The 24,325-nt window shown below is 48.4% G+C and overlaps 2 protein-coding genes across 2 annotated transcripts in view; both read left to right on the top strand.

The window, feature by feature from the left end:
- Syt14 (synaptotagmin 14) overlaps positions 1-2,633 on the top strand; it is a 231,036-nt gene extending 228,403 nt beyond the window's left edge. The window contains exon 8 of the mRNA XM_032915013.1: positions 2,542-2,633. Within this exon, the coding sequence (XP_032770904.1) occupies positions 2,542-2,618 (77 nt within the window). The 3' untranslated portion in view covers positions 2,619-2,633. The remainder of the gene's footprint in view (positions 1-2,541) is intronic.
- Positions 2,634-11,336: 8,703 nt separating this feature from the next.
- On the top strand, positions 11,337-22,260 carry Sertad4 (SERTA domain containing 4). The gene is made up of 4 exons (XM_032915356.1): positions 11,337-11,562; positions 15,680-15,871; positions 16,855-16,970; positions 19,599-22,260. Exons 1-4 carry the CDS (start codon positions 11,370-11,372, stop codon positions 20,406-20,408), a joined length of 1,311 nt encoding a protein of 436 aa, XP_032771247.1. The 5' UTR covers positions 11,337-11,369; the 3' UTR covers positions 20,409-22,260.
- The last annotated feature ends 2,065 nt before the right edge of the window (positions 22,261-24,325 follow it).

Raw genomic sequence — 24,325 nt, 5'->3', positions numbered from 1 at the left:
CATATAAATATTCCCAGCTGTCAAAGCGCCAAGGGTCTAAGCTAGGAAACACTGTGGATTGTGTAGAAATCCGATTGGTTTAGAAATCAGTGGATACAAGAAGAATTGAGAATGTTTACGTAACACAGAAGAAATTTTAATTAGTTTGTATATCATGCACAGTAAACTAGATGTCAACCCATGATGATTGTGTCTCTCGCACAGTAAACCACACGCACCAATCAGCGGTGTGTCTCATGCACCATAAATTACATGTCAATCAACAGTGAGTGTGTCTCATGCACAGTAAACTGCAGATGCTGGTTGATAGTGTGTGTGTGTGTGTGTGTGTGTGTGTGTGTGTGTGTGTGTGTGTGTTGTGCACATTAAACCACAAATGTCAGTCAACGTTGGCTGTGTCCCACACTAAACTACAGATGTCAGTGTGTCTCACAGTAAGCACAAATGTCTCTAGAATCCAAGGGCCATCTCTGCACATTTGCAGTACGTAGCATAAAGACTTTAAAGAGTCCTCCTTTTCCTCACAATGTTAAGAACGTCAGTTCTAGGCTTAGAATATATGCATTCAAAACAGAGTTGAGGGTTGTGACACTATATTCATAATTTAAGACAAAAGACACCTTTTTCTTTGTCTTGGTGATGGAGGCAAACACAGGAGTATTTTAACATAAATAATTACCCATAAAGTTGACTAATTTTTCCCTTTTTTCATTGCTTATAAAACCATGGTCTAGACCATTATACTCCCTGCAATAAACTGCATTTAAAACCTTTGTAAAAAGGTCATTTTTATCCAATGGTGAAATATACTATAGCAACATTGACCGCATAATATGGAATTGGCACTGTGGGGAGGAGCACACGTTAGGAATAGTGTTCTACCTCAGCCTCTCAGGTTCTTTTATGTGGAGCCTCCTCAGGAATCCAGAGAAGTTAGGAAGTTCTTATCTGAAAGGTTTTCAAAGGTCTTAAAACAAAGCATGCAGGGTACTGAAAGAAGGAAGCCAATTATATTAAAATGCAATTACTAAAATATGTTTAAGTTGCGATTCTCGTGGCACGTGTATCTCACTATTGGCATCCTAAATATCAAAATGCAATGGCAAATACTTTAACCACTGTGATGTTTTATCTGTCAACCTGACAGGATTAGAATCACCATGGAAACCAGCCTCTGGGCATGTTTTCGAGGGGTTTTCTAGATTGGGTTAATTGAGGTGGGAAGTCCTGTCTGCCTGGAGTGTCTCCACATTGGCAGCACTGTCCAATGGGTTGAGGCCCTGAGCTACAGTAGAGAAATAGGTTGCAAGAAGAGAGTGAGATGAGGTGTCCTTGCTCTCTGCTTCCCGACTGTGGCTGCAATGTAACTAGCTATCAAACTGCTACCACAATGACTTCCCCACCTGCACGGATTTTATACTTAACTTTGATCCAACAAAACTCTTATTATAATTGTTCTTGTTGAGTCTTTTGTCCCAGCACACTACCATAATCTCACCGTAGTATAAGTAAAATCTCAAGATAATGGTGTTACTTTTCACATTGCTGTGACAAAGCACCTGAGAAAACCAACTCAGAGTTTATGTTGGTGTAGGGTCTGTAGATGTAGTCCATCATGGCAGAGAAGATGAGGAGGCCTGCTCACATTGTGTCTGTATTCAGGCAGCCTGTCTCAAATGCTCTGCTCCCTCCAGTAGGGCTTTACCTTCCAAAACCACAGCACCAGCTGGGGACCAGGTATTTCAGCACTTGAGCCTGTGGGAGAACTTTTATATTTAAACCACACTGCACACAAGAACTGTGATGTGAACTTGCATTTTATTTCCGCTGGAGACAAAGCCACTAGAGTTGCCGCATATAAAATGTTAGAGGTTCCCCCACAGGTCCTAGTCTAGTCAGGATGTGGCAATGAGCTAAATATCTGATCGGGGCTGGGGATTTAGCTCATGATGAGCGCTTACCTAGGAAGCGCAAGGCCCTGGGTTCGGGTCCCCAGCTCCGAAAAAAAACAAAAAAAAAAAAAAAATATCTGATCGGAGCAATTTAACACCTCTGGTTAGGTTCTGAAGAGTATGACTCAGACCTTAGAGTGGCTTGAGTTTGACTTGAGTAAGAATGAAGGGCCATCACTGAAAGGTCTGAAACCAAAACCCAAGCTCCCCTCTGTGTATCCAGGGAAATCTTGAGCGTGCCATGACACCCATTTATTCAACAAGAATTGTCTGTTGGGAATTACCCTTGGCCCTGTCTCCAGATTTCAAAAGCAGTCATAAATCTCCATAGATCAACAGGAACAAAATGGTGTTGACTGAAGAAAAAGCTACTCATCTGGATTGGATCGGCTTTTGGTGTATTCTGTGTCTAGTCGTGTGTGTGTGTGTGTGTGTGTGTGTGCACACACACACACGCACACATTTGTTGCATGTTTTCATGGTCTTAGCTTCAACAGTTTGAGATTTACAGAAACATCAAGAAGAGTACATGGAGTTTCTATGGTTATTCCCACCTCACATTAGCAGTGATGTGCATTCTCTGTTCCAGGGTTCCTGGCTGGCATTTGGCTATCCTTTCTCCTTGGACTGATCTTGATTGACACTCCTCCAACTTTCCTGTTTTAAGAACTGCCCAGGTACTGTGTAGAAAGTCTCAGCTGGGATTTGTCTAATGTTCTTCTCGGGATTGGGGAGCAGACGACAGGGGTAAAGGCATGAAGGGTACATGCATGCTGCCAACTGGAGTTATCACTGCTGACTTTGACCTTGGCCGTCTGCGTGCAATAGTCAGGCTACGCTGGTGAAGTCATACTTTCCCCCTGACAGCTCACTTCTTGTATATCTTCCCATTGTACACGAAAACCTGCTCTTTACAGAGAGGCACATGTCTACCAGAGATTTAGGGAGAATGTTTACTCCAGTCTCTAGTCCCCGAAGCCAAGCTACAGATAAGTTTCTGGCTGTCCTTTTAAAGGGTTAGGGAAAAATGAAAAAAGCAAGGGGTTTCCACCTTGAAAACATTCTGAACGCTTGACAACCAAGGCTCTGTACTCAGCTAAGCAGAGCAAAGCAGAACATGCACTAACCAGGACTTGGATGTATAGCTTCATGGTGCTTTCACATCTTAATCATTTCTGATGGCATACACATAAGTAACACACAAGGACACAAGTGTGGGATGAAACAAATGCAGGGTGGAGTCCAGAGCCCCTGAATTAAAACGTTCAGCTAGGGACCAGCCACTTGGCCTTCCTGAACCTCAGTTTCCTGAACCCATAAAGTAGAAACGGTTATACCTAATGATAAAAGTTATGTAAATCAAATAACCTATAGAAGACTTGGGGTTTACCTCAGTTGTTGAGTATGCACACAGCCCTGTACTTGATCCCCAGTACTGGATAAAAAGTAGGTATGGTGGCACATGCTTGTAAGCTTAGCACTCAGGAAGTAGAAACAGGAGGATTAGAAGTTGAAGGTCATCTTGAGTTCCATAGCAAGTAGGAAGCCAGCCCGAGCTGCATGGCCCCTAGGTCAAAACAAAATCAGTGGTTCACAGTAGGTACATAACTGCTAATGGCACACAATAGGTCTTTGGTACCTGGTAACTGCTGATGCTGCACAGTGGGTCTTTGGTAGCCGCTGGCCTTCTGTGATAACTATCCACGGCAAGCAGCGGGTCTGTGGTCCATGGTAGCTATCAGTTGCACACAGGGTCTTCAGCACATGGCAGATACTTACAGCACATAGTGGGCCTTCGGTACATGGTAGCTATTGGTGATGTGCAGTAGGTCTTGGGTACACAGTAGGTCTTCATCTGGCATTAACAGGTAGGGAATGGCTACCTTCCTCTGCTGACATTTTCGGAGAAAGTGCATTTCATATCTTTCTTGCATACCACCCCCCCCCCAGTTTTTCTTAGGTTTCATTGCTCCCTCTGCTCTCTCAGACTGTCACTGTTGCCATGCCTTCCCCACACCAGCCCCGTTGTCAGTCAGTGAGGGAGCTGCTAGTGGCTGGTGAGAACTACCTCTCCCCAGGAGGCGGGGAGAGCCTGAGCTGAGGGAACAGAGGAGAAAACGTGCGGACTAGATGCCCACATTTGTTTATTTTGTTTTAAGTGGTTGCTTTCCTGATCCTATTACTGTAAAGGGTAATGATATTTGGGAATAAAAGTCTATGAATAAGTAATGATAATAGAAGTAAGAGCCGGAGCTGTGGGACAGAAAGCTCACGTTATAAATAGTCTGTCGTTCCCAACTCTGCCTATTAAGCCTGTTCCTTGACTGAGAGACACAGGCAGGGGGCTTCGGTGAGAGGAGTCGGCACTGAGGGCTGGAAGGTCAGGGCAGGCAGAAAGCCGCTGACCTTAAGCTATCTCCACTGGTGTTCTCTGATGGAGAGCAAGCTAACCCCATACCAGTAGCCAGAGTCAGAATGGAATTGGTAAAGAGCATTCCTAAGAACGGAGACTGCAGTGTGAACGCTGCGGGGTCTGTAGTGAGACCCTCTCCCTGCCTTGGGTTCGTACCCCTCCCAACTGGTACCTGTTACCCCCAGACACTCACTGAGCAAGGCTGAACCTGAGGAAGTGTGAGGAATCTACCCATCAGGACATAAATACAAGCTGCAGCATCAGAGGAGGCCACATGCCTGTCACTGTACACAACACTGGCCAAAAGGAAGCCCTGCCACCCCAGTACACACAGCTGCCGAACCCTGAGTCTGGGAACCAGGAACTCAAGAGACAACTCTGCTGGCAGACAAGCACCCAGCTGCAGTCCTGGAGTCGGATCCCAGGCCTGCAAGCCCAGGACCCCCAACCCACTCGAGCAATGGTGTGGGGGCTGGCTGGGGTTTCAGATTTATGGCCTTAATGGCTGAACTGACAGATTAAGTCAGTCTCCAGATTCTGCTGCCGAATGCAGACACCACTGCCCCTCCTGCCCACCCCCTCCACAAGCTCAGGGAGTCTGTTAAGGCAGAACCGCACAAATGGGAAACACCCATCAAGTGCAGCAGGATATTAACTTCGCTGGGAAGCCTTTATATGCCATTACTTCAGAAAGGATTCCTTGTTAGTCCTACCATTAAACAATTAAATTGTCAGAGATGAATCTGTGCATGTGTGTGCAGAGCTCCTGTGTGTGCGGGATGTGTGATCTCCCGCTCAGGTGATGTCTGCACCAGGTTCTCCCTCCCCACCCCTGCCTTCCTCCCTCCCCATCTTTCCACCCCGATTTTATGCCTTTTCCTTTTACATGGTGGAAAAATAAATATTCTTCCCGGTGGCATAAGCAGGTTTTGTTTTTGAACTTTGCCTGCGCATTTTTCTACTACTCACAAGCTAGGAGTACAAAGGAACTCCAAGATGAAGCTGTCTCTAGGTACACCCCACCCCCACCTTCCTTCCAGTGCTGCCTATTGGCACAGTTCAGCACATGAGTGTTACATGCGTGCGCATTGTGTCAAGAGCTCTTAGTCCAGGCTAACATCTCCAGTGAAGGGGAAGGAAAGCGAATGTGCCAATTCCCATATGTTTTTATTAAAATAATTCCCTTGTAAATGCTTGTGAAATGTAGATGCCTTTCAATAAACATGGTAGTAATTATTTTAGCAAATAAAGAACACACCGCCTAACCTCAATAGCAGTTAATATTTAATAAATATAATTAGGCCCACACTTTGTTTTCTACACATTTTCACATAGCTGAAATTATTGCTTCACTGGAACATACACTCCTGTAAGCTTCCGAAACTCTTCTCTAGGGTCTGATCGCCTAGAAGGAAAAAAGTTAAATACAAAGTAAGGACTTCAGCAATCACCTATGTCTAACATCATGAGCCTTGAGAAAATACTGTTGGCAGGTACGTGCCCCCCAGCTCCTGAAAGAATTGTTGGTGCAGTGCCATATAATCACACACACACACACACACACACACACACACACACACACACACGAGCACTGAGGCACACATGTGCACAAGATCACACAGTATACACACACACAACATTTGTCTCTGCCATCTTTTGGTAAAACTAAGGGTTGTATCCAGGCCTCACCCATCCTACAGAGGTCCTCTAAACTATTGCCTTCCTAGCTCTCCACTGAGCTAACCTTGTTTGTTTTAGAACATAGTCTCGCTGTGTATCCCTGGCTGGCAGAGAACTTGCTGTGTGGACCAGGCTGGCTTCTGCCTCAGGAGTGCTGGGATTAAAGGCATGCGCCTTTGGGCATGGCTCACTGCAGTAATCTCAAGTCTTGTGAAGCATTTAGTTTGCCTGTTAACAGCATACCAGTGAAGCCCATGCAGAAGACGGCTTTCCAAGATAAGCAACGGGTAACCGGGTTTATCAGTTTCCCCTGCTTTTTCAGATCTCATTCCTCCTGGTATATGTGTGCGTGTGCGTGCGTGCGTGCGTGCGTGCGTGCGTGTGTGTGTGTGTGTGTGTGTGTGTGTGTGTGTGTGTGTGTGTGTGTGTGTATTAGGCAGGATGACAAAACTAAGTTTTGTAAGCCTTAATTTATTTCACAAGAACATGGGTTCTAGTTAGACTTGGGCCCCGGTGCCAATAGTTTTATACTTTCACATGCCTGCTAGACCTTATCAAAATCTGGCTCTGGTTTTAGATGGAATGACACCTCTTAATTCAGTACTTCGTGCTGCAGAGTTTGTGCTTTCGATCATGTAGACCCACCTGTGTATTTAGATTTTTGGTTAACAAAAATCAAGGCATGTTGTTCACACCTGAAATCCCAGTACTTGGGAAGGAAGGAGGAGATTACGACTTCCAGGTCACACAGAACATTCAAGCTATACAATACAAGCCTGTCTTCCCAAAGATCAGAATAGGACATGGGTTGGGAAATTTTCCTAGAGTAACAAAAAAGCGAATTAGAAGCATACAAACCAAATGATCATTTCAGAAAGCACTCCTGGCACCTTTCCCTTTCTTATTGACTTATTATCTCAGCTCATTACATAAAAAAGTCAATCCCCATCTCCAGGGAGCAGCCAGATTCCACCTCACGTACAGACAACTGTCCCCTTCTGCTCCCAGCACCTAGCACTACCATCTTCCTAGATAAAAAGGCTTGGAAGGCTTCGAGCTGACTTCAACCCATCCAGGGGCCTGAGCCCTGCATTGCCCTGTTCCCGTATGGATCCCCCACTGAAGGTTTCCTCCTACCTCCTCTTGGCTGTCCACCTCCCATCCCTAACAACTTGTGTGACTGATCACTCATCTTTCCCCTGAAGTCTTGGAGTGAATGTTGGTATTTCCAGACTCCCAGTTACCACACCTTAACTGATAGAATGTTGATGGCATCCAAAAGAGCAGTGCCACAGAATATCTTTCACTGAGGAAGTTACGGAGTGTGTGTAGAACAGCTCTCTGCAGCTAGCCAGGATACTCACTGGAAACCATTCCTGAGTAATCACTAATGTGGGTCTTCAAAAGCAGCACCCAGAGCAAGGGATCATATATGTTACAGGATCAGCATCCAGAAGTAAAACCTCACAGGCTTACACCTGAAATCATGCCATTAATTATTGGCTGTTTGATTAAGGTTTTTGTAATGTTATGACACTCCCATTAAAATACAAATATCCCTGAGGGAGATAGCGTGCAAAGCTCATTATCAACAGTTTACATCTTTTGGGGATTACTTCAGGATTATCTGATGAGATGAATCACTTTCTACTTGTGAAGGTGCATGAGCAGAGATGGCTCCTGAGGAATAACTCCTGTGCTGTGCTAACAGAACATCAAGGGCAGGCTATCTCTGCCAAACTCTACCACCCGACCACAAGTTCCTTTCAACCAAAGGGGTCTTTGCATCCTTCGAGATACACACCTCCTAAGAACATTTTACACATTAAACTCGAAATGTCGTTTTCAACTCCGAATAAACACGCTTGCTGGGTTCTTTAAAGAGCCGACCTATGTCTTTCTCCAATTCTCTGAAAACATCTTTAGTTGACTCATTACATTCTCAGCCTTCAACCTCAGCAGACAGGAAAATGTTCATCAGTCTCTTCCTTTTCTTCACAGTATCTCAGACAGACAGAAGATCGGCTGTCCCTCTCTCTCCATCTGTCTGCTGCCTGAGCAGACTCAGAGCCAGCTCACCACATTCCTTTCCATCCTGTCTTTCATTCCGCATGTGGTTTTGCTTTTAGGCATGGGGTGACTTGAACTTAGTGTCCTTCCATATTTCTTGTCCTCACAGTCATTGGTGACAGCCGGAGTGTTCCCACTCTGGGACATCTCACACCCATCTCCTTCCCCTTCTGAGGCCACAACTCTAATGCTTACCCAACAGTCTTTCTTTCTGTACTGCTGAGAGACCAGCTGAGTGCTCCAAAACTACGTCCCCGGGACACGGCTTGTCCTAAAGTTTAGCTTCCTCCTGGAGTTCGACAGCACAGACCCTTAAAGCTTGTTGAAATAGCACCTACCCCATCTTCTAGTAAACACTACGATCTGGTTTCGTCTGCCGTCCACTTTCCCATACCCACGGGTAAAACCTGAGCGCTTACTAGTCCATTAGTTGAACTCTCACACACCTACTATGCCCAGATGGCTAACTCATCCCAGCATTCTATGATCTTTTACTGCTCCCCATACTGGCAAATCCGTAAGTCTAGGCTGGTGTCCTGTTCAGCTCTTGCACACCTCATGTATCTAGTACCTAGTTCAGTTCTTACATGTGAATTAAAAAGTGGAGGACGGGGCCTTCAGGGCAGCTTTGCTGGGAAGTGACAGAGTTCTGTGAAGCCACTTCACGCACTTCTGAGGGGGAAACTAGGGACAAGTCTCTGAGCCATGGGAATTCGTGCTGGAGAGAAGAGTGTGGCCCCAGCGCCAGCATCTGTTGGACCTTGTATCACTCTCAGACTGGCACGTTTACACCGAGGAACAATTGTGGTTTTCAATTGCAGCTCAACGTATTTTAAGTTTTATACCCAAGCATCTTTCTTGCAAGTTCACACATATCCCAAAATGATGACCTCACGGTGCTCACTTGGCTGTTGTTTATAAATCTCATTTACTCATTCCAAACACTTCACTATTGAATTGTGGTTCTTATGTCATAGCCACAACTTACATTCTTAAATAATGTTTCACCTTCCATAGACACGTTGACTGCCTTTTGCAGTGGTGCGCGTGTTCATGCTGTCAGCAGGTGGGCACTGGGGGGACAATAACCCTGGCATTAAAAGTGAGTCAGGAAAGCCGCCCACGAAACATGCTAATCTAAAGTATCTGGACAGGACAGGGTCAAGACCATATGCACAGCTGCAAGGGTACAGGGTTTCAATGCAGACATTTGATTTATAGACCAGTAAAGCTAAGAGTCTCTACTCCCCAGGGTGCTGTGGAGTGCACCCTAGGATGCTGTGGCGTTTCCCCAGAAGGCTTGGTGTTTAGACATAAAGCTCCGAAGAAGCAAAGGCAGCTTGTGTTGGTTCCTAGTCTCGTGTTATTTCTCAATTTTATGCTTAATTTGCTCCTTTTGGTTTTATGTATTTTGACACAGCTAAGTGTGTATGTGGATTCCCCATAGTCCTTTAAATGCTATGAAACTTTAATATGGGGAGATAAAAACAATAATAAGCCATGCCTCCAAGCCCCGCATTTAGTTCTTTATTTGAGCTACAGGATAAACAGTTTTAGGTTGGAATTTAGGTTCCCAAAACTGCACTGCTTTGAAGCAATTGCGCCTCCTCCCTCTGATGAAAAGTAGACTCTTCCCTCAACCTGTTCCTGGGACTCTCACCAACTGAAGAAAGGAGTCATCCTTAAAACTCTGAAACCATTGTCTAATGCCCATATAGGTGCGAGTCGGGGCAATTTAACATGGTTTGGAATGAACCCAAGAAAGCCCAATCTCAGGTGTGCAGCCCTGGACCGTCCTTTAGAAAAACCGAAGCATGCTGGCCATGGTCTCCTGTTTGAGACTTGTTCTCTTGGTGTCCTAATACCCTAAGAGTTTGTTGTGTGTCGGATTCACAAAGTCCAACAGAAACACCTTCTAAATAGATTAGTCCTGGTAATGGTTAATATTAGCTACTTTATTGAATAAGGCACATTTGCTTCATAAAATAAAAAAAAAAAAGGAAATTCACTTAGCCGCATGTCAGTCACCCAAATTTTGAGTGTACAAATGAAATGGAAAACATTTATTACACAAATTTAATTACAATTCTAGGGAATAAACATGCAAATCAGATGGAGCTCAATCTGCAGGCGCTGATCCTCTCCCCCTGGTTTGCAGTCTGTGCACCTCCTGGATTCGCCGCGACCAGGCAGTCAGAGGCCTGGCTCTTGCAGGCAGGAGGATCACTGTTGTAAAGAACAGCGTCACATTTAGCGCATCTGGCATAGTAGCAGTTCTTAACACTTTGCGCAGGTGCCTCCCTTCCCCCACCCGCGCTTTGTTAGGTCTACCTCTCTAAACCTCAGCCTTCCTCGAGCAGTAAGTGACCTCTCCATGACAAAGGGCCCCCAGACAGCAGTTATAAATCAATGTGTTTTGGGTTTGTTTGTTTGTTTTGTTTTAAAGAAAAACCCAGCCATGCTTGGTGGCACTAGCCTTTAATAGTAGCGCTTGGTAGACAGAGGCAAGCGGTTCTCTGTAAGTTCAAGGCCAGCCTGGTCTACACAGTGAGACCGGGTCTCAAAAACAAAACAACAAAAAACAACTCCTATTGAATCCATTACAGGAAGGGGGAAGGGCGCAGATCACTGTCTGCAAACTAAAGTGACTTGAGCTCCTGTCACAGCCTTTCCAGCAAGGGCAAGCTTCTTTATTAGTTATTTTGTTTGTTTGTTTTTCTTGTAGGTTCTCCCCACGGGGATCGGCACCCAGTAGCTGCCAGTTCACGTGGCCACAGGATGAGTGCTGCCTTGTTACACCCTGGCTGCTGGGGAAAGGACTGGGCGGGCGGGGGAGCGCAAAAGCTCAGTCCAGCTCCGACATCTGTTTCTCATCTCCGTGTGCTGTACAGAGGGGAAGAAAGTCTTTAGCAAGGGGTGGGAAAGGCACAGATTTTTTTTTTTTTAAATCACACGCACACACAAAAAGAAAACTAAAGCAAATTTTAAAAAAATGGACAAGGCGTCTGGGCAGGTTGCGGTGAACGCTTCGTGCGTTGCAGCTCCTGCCACGGGCGGGCTGCGCGCGTGGGGTCCGGGCTGCGGGCGGGAGCGGCCTGCGCGGCCCCGAGGGCGGAGGCGGAGCGGGGCGGAGGCAGGCGGGCGGGGCGCGGCGCCCGCGATCTGGCAGAGCGGGAGGGAGGCGGGGAGCGCGCTTGTCAGGGTTCCCTCGCCCTGGGGCATCCAGCAGAGCCAGGCTGGAAATCCGCGGGGAAATGGCAAACAGGATTGACGGGTTTCTCGCGCCCTCGCCAGACACAGCGGCTCATTTCCATAACCGTCTGCGGCGGCGGCGGGACCTGCGGGGACCTCGGCCGCCGCGCACCGGGCCACGCCGACAGGGCCCGGAGGCGCGTGGGCAGCGGCGGCCGCGCGGAGGACGGCGGCGGCTGGAGCGCAGGGCGCGCGGTAAGAGCCGTGACCCTGGGGCGCGCGGGGCGGGAGGGTCGCGCGGGGGCCAGGGCACAGCTGGACACAGCGGGCGCGGGGCGGCGCGCGCCTCTCCGTGGCCGCGCGCCCTTCCGGGGAGCCGCGGCGCGCACGAGGCGACCCGGGCGGTGGGCGAAGACCCCGTGGGGCCGAGTCGGGTGTCCCCCGGTAGCAATGAGGGTCGGCCTGGGGCCAAGAGGATAGGGAGGAGAGGGCCTGTGGGGCGCAGGGATGCGGGATCCGCGGAACAAGGCGCCACTGCTGGAGCTGACACCTTGTGTCCCCCGCCACCTCCGCGCCCGCCCCTGCTCCGGGCTGCGGGCGGCGCTGTCCTCGGCTCACCTCCCCGCTGGCTGCCAGGCCCACGCCCCCGCCTTTACCAGCCTCCTCGGCCCCGCAACTTTCCCGAGCGCCCGACATCAGGAGCGGGGCACCAAGGTCCACCCTAGCTCTAGCGGCGCGCACAGCGCGGGCGGCAGCAGCTCGGCGAAGGACCAGGGCAGCTGCGGGCTGGAGTGTGGCCCTGCCAGCCGCTGTGAGTCATAGCCTTGGAATCCCACCTTGGCGTGTGTTTCCCATAGAAGGAAACTTGGTTTTTAGAAAGCGAATAATGATAGCCCTTATTCTTCAGGAGAGGCACTGGGCCCCAGCACCTTGGAAGACAACTTGCCTTTGTTCCCAAACACTTGGGCTGTTTACTTTTCCCTGCGGCCAGCGGCTGGCCGGACAGTGCCCTTGGTCCAGGAAAAGGGCTTAAGGGCAGTGACACCAGTCTCCAGGGTTCATCTGTGTGAGACCCTGGATAAGGGAACCATCACATCCCTACACCCCACCTTGGGCCTGGGCCGTGAAAGCTGACCCCAAAGCTCAGCGGGGAACCTGTGACCGACTTAGTCGTGTCCGTCCCCCCCCCCACACACACACACACCTGCATTCCCAAGCCCAACACAGACAGAGAACCCTTAACCTCCTGGGATCGCAGCTGGTCATTGCACTTCCCAGGGCACCACAGGGGCCTGCAAAAAGCAACACCTGTCAGGTTTGGGAGGTTGAAGGTTTTTGTTCTAATCACCCAGCCCCACCTTCCACCATTGGTTGAACCAGCCAAACTGTTGAGATTCTGTCTGGGACCGCATGAAGTCCGTGGGTGGGGAAGTCACTCGGCTCCCCAGGACAGAGCACTGCAGTTCTCTGGATTGCAGAGGTCACCCCATGCTGTCCAGGGTTGGACTCTGTCTTCCAGCAGCCTAGAGGCGCCTTATATAAAACGCTCTGTAATTCCCGGTGTCAGGAGGAAGAAGGATCATCCTTCCTCCGTCATGCTGCTTTATGTCCCGAAGCCCCTGTTAGAGTCCTGGCACCCTGAGCCATGGCGGCCACCGCTTTTTAGCACTGTAATGGCTTCATCCGGGAAAACCAAATTGTATAAAAATGCATTCAGGAAGAGCCCTTGGTGGGAACACTCACACTCAGCCTTCAGCCTTGAGAGGGCTGGAGGGGCCCTTACAGCATCACCTCAGTGACCAAGCAGCCGCACAGCATCCTGAGGGCTACAAGTTAGTACAGTAACTCTCGGTTCTAATCCACTCGTTTCTGATCTTAAAACAGAGTCTCTGCAGTTACATCGTTGTGACTGTTTTTCCTGTTAACAGAATACATTTGTAAACTTGGATTCCACAACAGAGGCCCCATGCTAAACACGGGTGTCCGGTGCTATAATAGCCCAGTGTCTCAAGAGCACCACGCTTGCCTCCCTGATTGGTTAACATCAGTGCGAGTTCCAAATAGACCAGGAAGGCTCAATTGCAGATTCTCCTCCCCGCCCACCCCACCCCCCAAATAGTTCCAGCTCATTCATGTTTTATTCCAGCTTAAATAAATCACTTGCGGAACCCTGCCTCTCCCATTTAAGGCCTTGTGTGTAACAGTTTTCAACCTGAAGAGGAAAAACTTGAAGAAACTAGATGTCATGAACAAAAGAAACAACCACACTGAAAACTATCCTGCCACGTTTCAAGTTCAAATGCATAGTGATGGAATTTCGTGTGTTGTAAACAGTGCTGACAAATAGAAGCCCTGAGAGTCTTAACAACAGAAAAGCTGCTCCCCAAGTCATTAGGACATAAACAAACTGAGTCGGCAGAGCAGCCCAGGGCCCATTAATGTCCTATTAAGCAAAGGTAATGGCCACCAGGAGCCTGGAGGTGCTTCTGTTTCTTTAGGGGTGTGGGTTCGTAAACCCTCTTTTGTTTATATGTAATAAAAGTTCCACCAGGCAAGGCTTGGATCCTCTTCCCAGAATCCACCACAGAAGTGTGTCAGCCAGAAAGGGCCATGGTCTGTCTCGAGCTGTGGCCTTTCTGGATACAGGTGTCTTTTAGACAAGGTTAGGAAATTGGACTCTTCGCTCGGTTTGCAGGGTTTGACAGGAAGAGACCAAAGGGCTGAGTTTGTTAAACCTATGGAGACAGAATCTCCTTGTTGATGACTGAAAGAGTGAAAGAAATGACATCTCTCCCACCATTTCTGGATAGAGAATTATTGTGTACATGCACGTACGCATGCACACACACTCGCACGTACATGCACACACCCATATCCTTTTCCCCTAAGCCATTTCTAACATCTCTTTGGAAAGAAAAATGGAAGTGTAGACTTGGAGGACCATGTCAGCTATATCCCGATTCTACACACTCATTGGAGATGCTGCCCCATCCTCTGGGGGGTGGGAGGGCTTCAGGTGAATCCCAGAGCACAGACGCCTGGTGAAAGACAGTCAGCTGTCAGTAGCTGCTCAGGTAGCCAGAGAACTTTGCCACCTTACTGAAGCTACATTCTCCCCTTTCCCCTGGAAGGGCAGTCAAGTCCTCACATGTAAGGAACAGTACGCTCCGTGAGACGGTGACAAGCTCATCCTTGCCCTAGCCAGGAGGCAAAAGAATGACCACAAGGAAAATCCATCTTGAGCAAGCAAAGCCAGATAGCATTTCATTGACAGGTTCTTAAAACACAAATGAGCCGTGCAGGTCTGGATGTCCTAAAGAAACCAGGAATCAGAGGTGGTGGGTCTTCCCTCTGGCCCGTGGCCCTGGGGATCTTCCTGCTGTTGCACCTAGCTCTTTTCTCCCTGAAACATGCTCTTAACACTCACTATCTTGGGGGTCAACACAGCCCAATGGAAGTGGCCCCATAGCCAGGATTCCACAGGGTCAGAGTCTGGGAGCATCACAGAGTGTCTGAAACCGGGCTGCTCCCTGCAGTCCTGAGGTCAGGGCGGGGAACCAGAGAGGACTGTGTTGACTCTTGGAAAGTCCCTGCCATGCATCTGGCTTTGCAGTTTAAAGAGTTGCTGGCTGTGTCTGCCCGGAGCCCTGGCTCCTGCTTAATATTCTGCTGCTCCGTTGATGTTGTGCTTGGCTCCTGTGGGACTGCAACTCACGGCTGGAAACTGGAGCCAATTTTCTGTCTTCATCTCGCAGTGTTTTGACTGGAGGCAGATCCAGTTCAGGCCGATCAGGGCTGTGGAAACAACTACCGAGTGTCTGTCAGCTTCACCCCGGGAGGAGAGGGTAGGGGAAGATCCTGAGTGTAGAAGAGGAACTGGGAAGAGAGGGGGAAAGCCGGGAAAGAGACTTAAACTCACCAAGTATTGGGAGGACCCTAGGGACTTCTGCCCCCCTCCCCCAACCGATTAGCAGATCTCATCAAAGGGGTCTCCTAGGGGCTTGAATAGAAAATTGATTTCACCTTATTAATAGAAGGGAGGCTGAGGGTTCTGGCCCTTCCTCTTAGGGGTGCATTTGGGAGGCAGAGCAGCTGTCTGAGAGTGGCTGAGAACAATAGGGAGAGTGGGCTCTAAAGATCCTCCCTGAAATGCAAGACTGCTGATCCCAGTGGCTAAGCGAACTGCATCAAGATCTTGCTGAGGTTTCCTTGGAAAAATAATCAGATGGTTGGGGAGCGCGGGGGCGGAGGTGGGGGGGGCAGAAAGTAAAAGTTTCTTCAAGCACAGGAAGAAGCTGAGACCATCCTCAGGCTGGCTCCTAATCAACACTCTTTATCTACCCCCCCTCCCCCACCCCTTTCCCCCCCCCAGATCTAAGGCTGTTAGAGATGACGCTGGTTCTGTCCATGAATAGATTCTGCGAGCCCATTGTCTCAGAAGGAGCTGCTGAAATTGCCGGGTACCACACACTATGGGAGGCTGACAGCTACGGAGGTGCGAGCCCCCCAGGGCCAGCACATGTTCCTTCACAGGGAGACCGGGGAGGCAGCCCACAACTGGCAGGTATGGCCTCTGGCCTTCTTGGGAGGTGGTGTCTAGTCAGACCCTAGGGCTGGGCTCCTTGGGAAAGCCTGCGGTCCACCTGCTGTGGATGTCCTGGAACAGCATTTTTAAAGGGACTGAACTCGATACCCAAAGTTTGGATTCCAGCTTTCTGACCCAAGGAAATGAATGGTCCTCAGGGAGGTTCAAGCAGACACAGCTTCCACAGCCAGACCTCTCTCCCACGGTTCATAAAGGAATCTGCCACAGCTTCAAGCGGCTTCTCTTTGTGAACCACACGTGGTCGATGAGAAAACAGAATGTGTTCTTCTAGACATTAATTCTGATCGTCTCAAATAAGTTCTTCAGAGTTCTTACTCAATGATAGGTCTTTCTTTTTTTTTTTCTTAAGGAAACTGAACTAAAATAAAACTTCATGAAATTCTGGTTCCCAAAAAGGTTTTTAAAGTCCTCAAAGGGGCCTTCGCTTTATTCGTGGTTGACGTGTTAACATTTCCGGAGTGGAACATAATTTAATTACTCCAAACTCTAAACTTTAATATTTAGCTTTGTATTTTAAGAGGAAAAAAAGTTATAGCTCCCATGTAGAGGTGTACGCGTTTGTTCACTAAGCATCTAAAGTGATGTCTGTGGTTCTGCCGCCTGTGTGAGGAGGGCTGGCATTGCTTCAGATAGGTCACACTCCTTCCACCCGTGGACGCTGCTGTTGGCCTACGCACAGAGTTTCCAGCACTTGGTAAATGAAGAAAGGGAGGGTGACATTTTCCTCTCGTGCTGCCTGGAAATCCTGACCTTCCCGGGCTCACAAGACTGCATCCGATAGCAGCTATGAAGGCGGGTGGGTTTGTTTACCACGACTGCGTGTACAGACAGGGATGTAGCCAAGTTATCCACTAGAGGGGAAGGGAACGAAATGAAAGTATTTTGCTGTGAGACTCTCTGGCAGGCCTCGTGTCATTTGTCTGTCTGATTTACTACCGCAGGATCACATTACAGGGGGATTCCAAACCCTGTAAGCACACCCAAGGTCACGTACTTCAAGAGGAAGTATGCGGAAGAAGAGGAGCTTCCCACACCACTCAGCGGCTGCAACCATAAGGTAGGTTCTAAGTAGTAGTTGCTCTACTAACAGTCACGGTACTTCACAGCACATACTTGAGCCATTTCCAGACATTAAATTGTTCCACCCAAGCAATAGAAGAGAGCCACTTCTTGGTGGGGCCGCATGAATTGCTATCCCTTTGGGAGGGGGTGGGGACCCGTAACTGCATAGTTCCCTGTCAACTCCGCAAGCTAAAGCCATCCGAGAGGAGGGAACTTCAGTTGAGATGATGCTTCCATAAGATCAGGCTGTAGGCAAGCCTCTAAGCCATTTTCTTAATTAGTGATTGATGGGGGAGGGCACGGCCCACTGTGGCGGTGCCACCCATTGGCTTGTGGTCCTGGGTTCCACAAGAAAGCAGGCCAAGCAAGCCAGGAGGAGCAAGCCAGTCAGCAGCACCCTCCATAGCCTCTGCATCAGCTCCTGCCTCCAGGTTCCTGCCCTGTTTGAGTTCCTGACCTGACTTCCTTCAGTGATAAACGGTGCTGTGGAAGTGTAAGCCAAATAAACCCTTTCCTTCCCAAGTTGCTTTTAGGTTGTGGTGCTTGGTCACAGCAATAGAAACCCTAACTGGGACAGGGACTGTGTTCCTTTTCACACGTCCTTGAAGAAAGAACCAGAAAGAGATTCTCTCCCCCAGAAATAACAAAATTATGTAAGGAAACACACATCTTTTTGCCTGCGATTTAATATCCTCAGGTTGGGGGATAGGGCTGCTCCGTGGTGTCATGTGGTGGAGATGCTCTTGACTGTGAGGCTTGTGCTGATTGGGGTTTTCCTGGCCTCCTGAGGTCAACGTGTCATCCCTTGGATGCACGCAGAGGAAGCCGACACGCTGTTCCTGATACATCCTAACACATGTCAAGTTTGTTAAAATTCAGAATTAATTCTCAAGGAAGGAAGGAAGGAAAGATAGCTAATTTTTTGTCACAAATGTAAAGAAATAACACAGTGGGGGTAAAGTGCATGAGGTGAGGAGGTGGGCGTCTGAGCATTACTTCTTCTGTATGGTTGGCACCTTCCCTCTAGACCTTCCCCCGAGACCTCTGAGCTCCCACTGCCTCTGTGACCCCACCCAACCCAGACGTTCTCTCCCCTCTCCACCCTCCCCATCCTTCAGATGTTGCTTCCGCCTGTTTGTAAAAAGGCACCCGCGTTTATCTCCTTAGTTTCTGCGTTGTGGTTCTTTGCTCTTTCCAGTCGCTACCGGGATGGGCCAGGTGAGATGGCATACCCTGCGATCCCAGCACTTCTTGGAAGGCAGGGCAGGGGGATTGTTTCGAGCTCAGTCTGGGCTACACTGTGAGTTCCAGGGCCGCATAGGCTGCACAGCAAGGCCATGTCCCGTTTTTATTCTATTTTTACAAAAATAAGTTAACAATAATGACAGTTGCTAACGGTTTTGCAGCATCCTTCACCCAGTGACAGCCTCACACAGCCCAGGACCTCACACACACCCCCACCCCAGTTTCTCTCTGCATCTCTCCTTTCTGCTAGCCCACAAGTCCCCAGTTTCCAGGTGCTTAGTCTGAGCTTTGTTGACTGCGATTTCCCTCTTCCTAAATAAGGCAGATGACAGGCGTGTGATGCCAGCAGCATTCCTTGGTGGCCCCCGTCCATACTCTGACCCGTGCCTGTTAGAGCCTGTATCTCGAATCTTTAAAAGACATGTACCAGGGCTGGGGAGATGGTTCAGAAGTTCAGAGCGCTGGCTGCTCTTGCCGAGGACCTGAGTTCTATTCCTAGCACCCATTTGGCAGCTCACAACTGAATATAACTCCAATCTCAGGGAACCTAGGGTCCTCTTCTGGCCTCTCACAGGTGGGGACCAGACGCTCACACAGTGTGCAGACAAACATGCCAGCCAACACTCATACACCTAAAAATGATTTTCAGCCATTAAGGATGGAACAGGCCTTAATTCCACCCAGGTGACAGAGGGGGCAGGCAGATAGATCTCTGTGAGTTTAAGGCTAGCCTGGTCTACGTAATGAGTTCTAGGACAGCCAAGGATGTATAATAGAGAGAGCCTGTCTCTCTCTCTCTCTCTCTCTCTCTCTCTCTCTTTGGAGCTAGGGACTGAACCCAGGGCCTTGCGCTTGCTAGGCAAGCACTCTACCACTGAGCTAAATCCCCAACCCCGAGAGAGCCTGTCTCAAAAAATAAATTAATTGGCGAGTGGATGAATTTAAAAACATACTGCTGTAAAATGCGTGAGTGTGCCTCTGCACAAAGATGTGAAATACAAACTTGATACATTTATCCCAGAGCACCCCTTGTCACTGACTCATGTCAAGCTGGATCCTCCCAGTGCTGCTTCAGATTACTTAGCCCTTATCCCCACAACAATTGCTTGACCTGACCTCTGACCCCCACAACAATTAACTGGCCTGACCTCTGACCCCCACAACAATTGCCTGCCCGACCTCTGACCGCTCTGGTTGACTGTGTCTCCATTTCTCCTTCACTGTGACTTAAAGGACTGAGGCTTCTGACTGGGCCCTCCTTGGGTTAAGATACAGGAGGGTCTGGGGGTATCCACAGCCATGGGGCCAGCCTCCAAACGGGTGACACTGCTTTTCACAAACTTCATTTCCTAAGGGTTCTCCTGCCTCTGGCTTTCAGACCATCTCCATTTTTGAGGAGCGAGCACACATCCTTTACATGTCCCTGGAGAAGCTCAGGTTCATCGATGACCCGGAAGTGTACCTGCGAAGGTCAGTCCTTATCAACAATCTGATGAAGAGGATCCACGGGGAGATCGTCATGCAGAACAGCTGGTACCTCCCTGCCTGTTCCCTCAGTGGCACCTCTGCCCAAGAGTGGTTCCTGGCTCAAGACTGTCCTTATCGGAAACGGCCCCGGGTGGCCAAACAGGAGTGGGAAAAGTTCCACACTTGCTGTTTTTACCAGGAGTGTGGCGGTCACTGCCTGAACCTACCCCTCTCTGTCAGTGATGGTGTTGGAAGCGCTTCGGCCGCTGCTGTGGCCTCATCTGCCTCTTCCTCTTCCTCCCCATCCACCTCTTCTCCATCCTCCCCATCCTCCTCGTCCTCATCCTCGTCCTCCCCTCTGCCTCTGCCCAGTTGTTCCCACCACGTGGACTTTGACGTAGGCAGTGCACCTATTTACAAGAGCCAAGTACCTGCCAGCGAAATCTTTGTCACTAACGTTAGGTCGCTTGGTGTCCAGGAAAAGGTCAAGTTCAACAGCGACGGGAAAGTAAGTCACGAAACCAGCAGAGATGGCAACGCCCTCGGCCAAGAACCTGTGGGAAACGACCTCGATTTTGAGTGCAAAGGCCAATTTTATGATTATTTCGAGACTGGATATACTGAGAGAAACCGTGTGAGTGAGTCTTGGAAAAAGTCTTTGAGGAAAAAGGAGCTTTCCCCAAGCAACAAACTGTGCTGCAGCAGAGGGGGTAAAATGTGACCCCCCACCCCCACCCCTGACTGGCGCAGAAGCACGCACAGCATGATCGGTTTTTACTTTGGGTTTTGTAGTTTTGTACAACCGATAAAATCACGCAGTGAACACGCCCCGTCGTGTCACTGCCCGGAGAGCAGATTGCACAAAACATCTGTACAGTAGGCATCCACAAGCCACTTATTAATGTGATTTTTGCCAAGGAAAGCCAACTTCATGTTTCAAAGTATATCCTAGTTTCCTTTTTTTCTAAAAAAAAAAAAAAAAATTAAAAAAAAATCAGTAGAGTAGATCGAAGACAACATGCCCTTGTTATGTTCCCACTGCCCCTCCATGGAGCCTGCCGCTAGCCAAGTTCAACATGTTTGCCGGTTAATTAGGTAGTTACTTGGTAAACAAATCAATATAACCAGCAGAGGTGCCTGCTTCAATGTGATACGGTATTTTTTCCCCCTGAGTGAAAGACTGAAGGCAGGAAGCTAGATGAAGTGGTTTCATGAGCTGTGACATGTTTGTACTGGACAGGTTGGGGCGAAATGAAGCACACCTGTCAGGCAGCAGTCTAGGCTCTGTGGAGACAGTTCCCTACAAGCTCCTGGCTTGCCTGTGATGGCTAGTGGGTGGCTAGAGAGGGGGTGTGCAGGGCCACCTCTGACGGGGTCACAGGGAGGTGACGTACAGAACCGTCTCTGATGGGGCGAGTAGGAGGTGGCACACAGAGCCATCTTTGATGGGGTGGCTAGAGAGGTGGCGTACAGGGCCATCTTGGTGATGGGGTGATAGGTGGCATATAGGGCCATCTTGGGTGCCTTACTTTATCTTAATTTTTGCCAGTGTGAAAATTAAGGACGAATCAGAGTTACAGCAGGGATTTGACAAAACACAGGGTGGATCCATGCAGTTTGGAAGCTTAACTTTGAACTATCGTGTTCAACTTTCAAGTTACCCTCCCCCTTTTTCCTTTGTTTATGACTAAGCCCAGTGGCTGTGAGTCTGATATTTTTGGGTAGAGACGGAGAAGACAGTGGGGAAGGCCATCAGGAACAGAGAAGGCTGCCTGGGTTCTCCATGGCAACGAGCGGTTGCTGGGTCTGGACTCTCCCAGCTTTGGGCTGTTTTGTTTCCTTGTCCAGTGACATTCATAGCCCGTGCGTGGCATGCGTTATATTTTGACCTGTTTTTGCATCATTTCATGCATTTAGACTCTTAAGAGCATGTGGTTTCTATATACGAATTTTCGCTGTTGATTGAGAAGCACAATGTTAATAGATTACGTGGTGATCAATACGTTTTATCTTAAAGAATGTAAAGGTTTGTAGGTTGCTGAACGTTATTTTGGAGAAATGGGGCTCTCTCGTCATTGATACTGTTGTGTATTTGGCCGACACACTCCTCAACAATACCTTGAATTTGCACATTGGCAAGTGTCCTCAGTGCTACTCTGGAACAGTCCCACCAGCTCCCCGTGAACTACTCCCATCTCCAAGGCCAAGGACTGGTCTGGGTGACCTGGGTCTCTTAAAACCATTATTTACAGGAAACAAATGCCAAAAGGAATAAATAGGTAAGTTCTCCCACTTTCTCCAAGATGAAGCTTTTTAATTATTGCTATTGATATTAAATAGGTCTCATTCATACAGTGTATGAGTAGATCGTTTGGGCAATTGTCCGCAAGGACCAATTTTCTAAAGATGTTCCTGTGTTATGGCTGAATAGTCTAGTAATGTCTCGTCCTTTATTTTCAATATTTGATGAACATTTTGATGTTGGAAATTTAGCCGATAGATGCTTGTACATGACTGTGTTGTAATATAGTGAGGTTTTCTTGATATATATTTATTAAAACGATCAAAATTCATTACGTTTTTACAAATTTCATTTTAGTGGCTATTTCTCTTTTTCGTGTTTTTCTGTGTTAAAACAAAACAACAACAACAAAAAAAAAAACCCTTCAAAATATCTAGAAACGGTAGACGGCAACCACACAAGTTCCCCAACCACAGGTGATCGCTTTGCGACAGGTCAGATGATGAAGATGACCCGTCTGTGGGTGGTTTGTACAGCCAAGGGATTGATAGTAGTGTCCCCTTCCATCCTGCATCCATGTTTCTTAGGAGCTGATGTTCTCTTCGATAAAGAGGGAGGTCTAGTCGAAGGTAAATGAAGTCGTCAAAAGTTTCAGCTGCATTCTCAGTGCAGTACTGTGTGGAGATTTAAATGGGAAAGAGTGTTTTTGCCTGACTCCAGCATTTCCAGATGGCGTGAACTTGGTGTGTTCATCCTGTGTCGTTTAGAGGGTTTTAAGACAAGGTCTCCTATGTAGCCCAGGCTGACCCAAGCTCCTCAGCCTCCTGCCTCAGCCTGTGAGTCCGGATTTCTGACAGTGCTCACCTGAGCAGGCTTGTGCACTGCTCAGCAGAACCTCTGCAGCGTGAGAATCACTTCCTGTTCGTCTCCAGGGGGTTGTTTCTAGGGCATTTCCGGAATACTGAAAGAAACTTTTTCAACAAACAAGCACACAAGAAGCCTTATACAGGCTTCCAGATTACAGAGATATTCTGTGGCCAGTCTCAGTGTGAGCGCTTCCTGTGTGGCTGTGGATGCTCAGGCTGCAGGCATCTACCCACACAGCACTAGCTAGATCTCTCCAGTGGCCAAGGCACTGCAACGGTGAGCCCCTCCACTGGGTTCTTTGTAAGGCTTAGCCACACTCTTAAAGGAAGAAGCTGGATGGGATGGCAGGAGGGTCCCTGGAGTTTTTCCGAGCAGTTTCCCTAGCTTAATCAGTGAGCTCCAGGCCACCAAAAGACCCTATATCAAAAAAAAAAAGTTCCTGAAGCACAATGCTTGAGGCTGACCTCTGACCTTCACATGCACAGGCATGCATCACACACACACACACACACACACACACACACACACACACACACACACCACCTGTCCTCCCATGTGTGCATCTGTGCACACTTGAACACAGGCATGAGAGCACAAAGAAATTCATTGAAAAAAAGAACCCACCACCAACAAGCAAATAACCCAAGTGTTCCTGGGCTGTTTGATCAGAAGAGTACTTACTTGTCTCACATGCACAGGGCTCTGGGTTCAGTCCCCATCACTGCACGGACAGCACCTTTCACACGCCTATAATCCCAGATGGGGAGGTGGAGAGAGAGAGGAACAGAAGTCCAACTGCCTAGCAAGTACGGCAGTGTGAAGCCAGCCTGGAATGCTTGAGACCTGGTCTAAAAAAGAAAAATCCTGTTCTCCAACATCAGCCCCCTGCAGCTTCTGCTGCATGTAATCCAGTCATTTCTGTCCCTTCGCTTCCAACCATGGGTAATCGTAGAAGGAGATAAAGGCACTGTCTGCTCGCTCTATCTATCTATCTATCTATCTATCTATCTATCTATCTATCTATCTATCTATCTATCTATCTATCTATCTATCCATCCATCCATCCATCTAATCTATGTCTCCCTATGTAGCCCGTGCTTGAACTCAGAGATCCACCTGCCTCTGCTTCCCAAGTTCTATGTTTAAAAGCCTGTGCCACCATGCCCAGCTGCCGCCCACTCTTAAAACCCTGTTACCTGCTCTACACCTTGAAATTGTCTTAGGGATAGGATTCAGGGACCAGGAACATGGGAGGATGACAGAGAAGCTAAAACTGGAACTCTCTATTCGGTAACCTTCAGTAATAGTAAAGTCTTTTTGATGTGATCTTCCAAGGCAATAGAGACTTGGAAAGTCCAACATGCTAGTTTGTCACACCAGGGCTGGGTATCAGGAGCCATGCAGGACGCAGACTCCAGTGAGAATCGTAGCATATACAACTGCACCAGTTGCCCCCATCCCGAGAATCAGAGCAGAAATCTTGAAGGAGACCTGAACACCAGGAGATGCCGACATCAAGGCTAAACAGC

Source organism: Rattus rattus, chromosome 10 (genome assembly GCF_011064425.1).
Source record: "Rattus rattus isolate New Zealand chromosome 10, Rrattus_CSIRO_v1, whole genome shotgun sequence".
Lineage (NCBI taxonomy): Eukaryota > Metazoa > Chordata > Mammalia > Rodentia > Muridae > Rattus > Rattus rattus.
This window is presented reverse-complemented; position numbering and strand designations above follow the sequence as displayed.